Source organism: Branchiostoma floridae, chromosome 3 (assembly GCF_000003815.2).
Source record: "Branchiostoma floridae strain S238N-H82 chromosome 3, Bfl_VNyyK, whole genome shotgun sequence".
NCBI lineage: Eukaryota > Metazoa > Chordata > Leptocardii > Amphioxiformes > Branchiostomatidae > Branchiostoma > Branchiostoma floridae.
In genome coordinates this window covers 2,251,385-2,256,871 of record NC_049981.1, presented here as the reverse complement: position 1 = coordinate 2,256,871, position 5,487 = coordinate 2,251,385, and the positions used below count along the sequence as shown (strand labels likewise).

The 5,487-nt window shown below is 44.1% G+C and overlaps 1 protein-coding gene across 1 annotated transcript in view; it reads right to left on the bottom strand.

The window, feature by feature from the left end:
- Positions 1-533: 533 nt before the first annotated feature.
- The window catches only part of LOC118412616 (neurocan core protein-like), a 24,084-nt gene continuing 19,130 nt past the window's right edge, over positions 534-5,487 (bottom strand). Inside the window, exons 4-10 of the mRNA XM_035815576.1 lie at positions 5,060-5,202; positions 4,171-4,293; positions 3,234-3,371; positions 2,719-2,846; positions 2,366-2,457; positions 1,466-1,668; positions 534-1,012 (exon numbers count right to left, since the gene is read on the bottom strand). Of these exons, the coding sequence (XP_035671469.1) occupies positions 993-1,012; positions 1,466-1,668; positions 2,366-2,457; positions 2,719-2,846; positions 3,234-3,371; positions 4,171-4,293; positions 5,060-5,202 (847 nt within the window). The 3' untranslated portion in view covers positions 534-992. The remainder of the gene's footprint in view (positions 1,013-1,465; positions 1,669-2,365; positions 2,458-2,718; positions 2,847-3,233; positions 3,372-4,170; positions 4,294-5,059; positions 5,203-5,487) is intronic.

The window sequence follows — 5,487 nt, the reverse complement described above, 5'->3', positions numbered from 1 at the left end:
TGACAGAACAAAAAGAATCTGAAAAAAAAATTAATCACAATGCAAGTTTTCATTCTTTTGGTCCTGTGACACTGTTGGCGTTGGTCACACCAATTGGCTTTCATGGTGCTCGACCATTCTTCTGCGGAAGTTTTATCACATGGAAGACGGCAAGATATAGCCTATAAACCAAGAAGCAGAATCCGTGTGACCGAATGTGTATGATCCGTGTTATCATTGTCCATTGTCCGTGCATTTTGTCTGCTAATTTTCGTCTCGTAAATGGTAATCGCCATGCAAAAATGTCGTCGCCTGATCATGTCTTATGTAGCTCCGTTTGCAAGCTCTATCCTTACCGCAATGTTTCTTGACTTACTTTTTTTATTTGCTTTTTGGACACATGTGTGTGGCACTGCACTCAAGTCTTTGTAACTCATTAGTAACAGTGCCACATACTCGGTACAGACAGAAGGTAAAGTTAGTCTTTTACCTCCCCGGTCGAAGTCAGGTACCCATTTTTACACCTGGGTGAAGTGAGGACGGTTGTGTAAAGTGCCAATCCCAAGGGCAAAACGTCGGTGGCACGGCGGGGATCGAACTCAGGACCTCTAGATTCCGAGCCGAACGCACTACCAGTTACGCCACGCCCGACGGCTAGGGATTAGCCTTTTGGACTCTTGTTTGAACCTGTGTTGACGAACTTTCTTGTTTTTTTTTTCGATTATTTTTTTTTACCATTTATCACGATACTGTCGAATGTTTGTAATTGAAATGTTACCCCACAAACACTATGAAACCGTCGGGTTAGATCAAGAGTGGTCAACGATATGGCGACGACCGTTCTTGAAAGCAACGACCGTTTTCGAGACGAAAAGTAGCTGCGCCTATCCTGTTACACCAGTAGCATCCAAAACAGAGGGAAAGATGCTCTGACGTCATCAGGACGTCGTTGTGACGTCAGAACATCTTTAGATCCGTTTTGTTGTGAAGTGATGTCACAGCTCGTCACCGTCCTACTTGCTGCCGTTGCCGCCTGTAAGAAAGGGAGATACTCGTAAGAAAACGAAACATTGAACGAAAATAAATCTATGGAAGTAGTACACAAAACGTGTCCACACTGACCCTGACCTCCCACCGAAGATGATCGCACTTATTAAAACTCAATTGAATCATGATTCAGTATAGCATGTTTTCTGTTTTCTACATATTGTACGAGTACATGTTAATTCCCTTACAAACACTAATCACCAAACCGTACGCTAGAACTCCCTGTATACACGTGTAAGCCATATTCACCCAGGCCAGATATACGCACACATTGTAAAGTGTTCTTACCCAGTTATAAGCCCAATACACCCAGAGATACGGGTAAGGATGCCCTGGTTGAGTCTTACTCCCCCAGATATACGGGTAGGAACAGCGCTGTATAAGCCCAACTCCCCCAGAGATACGGGTAGGGATACCATTATATCAAAGTCCCACTCACCCAGCTGGCAGATGTACGGCTTGAGAACGCTGCAGTCCCTGATGTCCCAGCGAGCCACCCTCCGAGTCCTCCACAGGGTGACGCAGTCGCGTGCCCGGTTCGGGGCGTCGGAACGGAACTCGTCGTACTCGCCCAGCGGGGTCCCGTCGTTCCAGAGGAAAGTCCCCTCCGCGTCACGGTCGTCCAGGCCGATCCAATAGCTCCTAAATCAAGTAAATGGCAATGAATAAGTGTTCAATAATTACTGAATGAATTACATGAAGAAAGACTGGGGATGCAGAGTGTATGAATATGCGAATGAACTGAACCTACAAGACGTCCGTCCTTCCGTCATAAGTCTCACAGAGAAAAAGATGTGACCATTTAAAGCCAAATATCTATGACCTTTACAAAAACGTTCGTTAAAGTGTTTTTTTGTTTGTTTGTGTGTGTGTGTGTGTGTGCGTGCCTGTGTGGTGTGTGTATGTGTGTATGTGTGCGTTTCTGTGTCTGTGTGTATGAGGGTTGTTATTGTGTGTGTGTGTGTGTGTGTGCCTGTGTGTGTGTGTGTGTGTGTGTGCGCGTTTGTGTGTGCGTGTTTCTCTCTCTTTGTGTCTGTGTCTGTGTGTATGGGGGTTGCTAGTGTGGTGTGTATGTGTGTGGAATGTGCGTGCCTGTGTGTGTGGTGTGTGTGTGTGTGTGTGCGTTTCTGTGTCTGTGTGTATGGGGGTTGTTATTGTGTGTGTGTCTCTGTGTATTTGGGGTGTATGTGTGTATGACGTGTGCGTGCCTGTGTCTGTGTGGTGTGTGTATGTTTGCTTGCTCGCGGTCGCGGTTGTGTAAGGGTGCTTTTGCGTTTAATGTCCTCAGTACGAAGTACTTATCTCAATGCCAACATAGTATGTGTTTCTGAACGCTTACCTCTGTCTATGGCCGCTAGTGCCCCTCAGATGGGTACGCAGGAACGTCTGGGTTGCTTCGTCCTTGATCATGGCCAGAGTGCCGCCTTCATCCTGTATTTTGTGCATAATTGTGTAATCTTATTTTGTACAAGATGAAATCACGTATAATCAGAAGTATAAGTACGTGCTCGGGGTAAGACCAAGACCAATCTAGACTACAATGAGGTCTTCCCCAGTCTGATTTGATCTTACATAAAGGCACGCTGATGGCTAAACATGATACAAATGGATAAAAGGGGACCTCATACCAGAAATCAACAAAATATAAGATATTCAGATTTGGAAAACAACTGAATGAATGCAGGAACTTGCCTGGCAGGCTTGTTTGGCCGCCATGTAGTTCAGCCGTGGAGTGCGGAAGGAGCCGGACCAGAAGCACTGGTTCTGATACACGCCGAAGTTGTGGGAAGGATTCAGTCCAGAGTAGAGGGTGGAGCAAGCTGGAAAAAAACAACCCGAATGAAGCTCTTAATTTAGTTTGACTTAAGCCACAAGTGGCACTTTCATAAGCACGAGTGAGGGGCATGGATTTCTTATTGGAGACATTTTAATAAGACATGGGGTCGGAGGCCTCCCTCCTTTACAGGTCCAAGAGAAAAATTATGACAATCGAATATCCATAACACAATTATCATATCAAGTCAAGAAGTACTGTTGCAGTACCTTGGAAAGTTGCTAGGGGGCCATGATATCATCTCTGACTTCATGTTTTTCAGGCATCAATGTCTGAATAGCAACACCAAACAGTATTTAGATATTAGTATTATTCAGAAAATGTGGAAGGTGCATATTGGTTTTCATGTGCATATCATTACCAAACAAAATACCTGCACATCCAGTTCCACTAACAAGACCATCTCCTGTATATCCAGTGTTGCAGGTGCAAGTTGCATCTAGGGCAGGGGCAGGGTTATCCGTACAGGTGGCCTGGGCGTCACACGGATTGGCCAGGCAGGCATCAATGTCTGAATAGCAACACAAAACAGTATTTAGATATTAGTATCATTCAGGAAATGTGGAAGGTGTATATTGGTTTATATGTGCACAGGGTTGTAGCCAGCCTGAAATCATTTTCAGTCCCCTTGATTTTGAATGGGAATCCTATCGAGCACCGAGGGCATGGCGTGACGTTGCGCGACATTTCTAGGGGGTCTGGGTCCCAGAAATTTTTTAAATCAGGACCCTTTGAAACACTATTTCCTGCATTTTGAGGTGCAAATTTTGCTCGTAGACTAAGCTGTTCAATGGCATCTGTTTTGGTGAAGAAGAATACATGGGTTTCAGTTTTTTTATATCTTTACATATCAATTTTTGTCTGTCACAGAGGACGGAATGGGGAAAACTTTTTTCAGTCCCCAGCTGCAAAATTCCTTCAAAGGACTGAAGGACAGGTGCTGGCTACAACCCTGGTGGGGACCCTGCTATCTGAAGGGCCACCCCCGCTGACTGTGAGCTTCGCCACAAACCAGCTGTCAGCCAATCAGAGAATAGGCCTTTACTTGGCCTTTCAGTTTTCAAAGGGATCTCGCACAGGCCTGATGGGCGCTGATTGGCTGGTTCCCATATAAGTGTAAGCTCATTAATATTCATAAGCAGGTTGGCAGTAACCGGGGTGGCCCTTCAGATAGCAAGGTCCCCACACAGGCGTAGTTAGCTAGCGTCGTTGGGGACCGTGCGTAGGAGGATGGTCCGACTGTCCGTGCAAGTTCTACCACACCCACCTCAGCCTGTTGTTGTCACAATCACAATAGAACATGGCCTTACCCGTACAGGTGACACCGTTTCCAGTGTACCCAGCGTTACAACTGCAAGTAAAACTTCCTGGTGTCACATTGGAGCAAGTGGCTTGAGGGCTGCAGTTGGCGGTTCCTTCTGCACATTCGTCGACTGCACGGACAAGATATCAATTAGATAGGAGCGTTATAACACATGAGTTTAGATTTGCAGATTGTTACAGACATAGTCATGTCAACGGCACCCCTAAACATATAATGCTACAAGTACAAAGTGTAAGGTTATTACTAATGCCAAAGAAAAATATATTCAATGGAGAGTACATACAATAGTAGAAAAAAGCAAACGAACAAAAATCAAAAGTCCGCTGTAGTATTGTAGAAAAACGCCATGTAAACCATTTTCGAACATGGCTTCCCTTTACACAACTACTACGCACCTACCATCATCAAGATCAATTTCTAACTTCTTAAGTTATACTCGGCGGACCCACACACAGACCTACTACACCATGATGCAACTGAAAACATAACCTTCTTGGCAAAGGTGTTAACAAAACCTCATAATGATTATTGGCTCTATTACCTAAATGATTGCTTCATCATTTCTGAAAATCATTTTCGGATTTTGGAGTAGAGTGGTGACATTGCCAACGACATCGAATTCTTTGTCAATTAACCTTTAAAATATTATTTTTTAGATAATGAGTACTGGATTCTAAAAGATTAATCTAAGTTACTAATCCAGCGAGGTGTGAAAAGGTTTGTTTTGATCATGCGCGGTTTACTCATTCCACCGCCAGCAAAACACTTGAACTGAGAAACACTGATTAAAATTAAAACACGATTAACGTTGGAAACGCGTAAAAAAACAAAGAAAAGCAAGAAGACAAGCAGTCTTGCTTGAAGAGTAGACGCACCTTCCTTTCGTTCGTAGTATACAAAGTTATTGGACTCGTACATGTTGACTGACGTGGTTGCCCTGTTGTTTTCATTGGTGTAACATATGGCGTTATAGCCTACTTCGAACGACTGGCAGTAGTAATCAGTGGCTTCATAGCACCTATAGGACAACAAAAACAATCTCGTTACGACTATCAAGTCTATCAGTATTTCACACTTTCGTTACTGCTTTGTGATCATTCAGGGGATCCACCAGCATATCCCTGGCCCATTGAAATGTATTCAAAAAGGCACAGAAAGACAGTGCCAATAACTCACCTTTCTGACGTTACTGGCATACAAACTTAACCTCATATGAAAGCCCATCATCTCAGCTGTGATAAACCCCACTGTCATTAGAAATCTTACGGCATAATTTCTAGAAAAATACACCAAAACCCTCCCA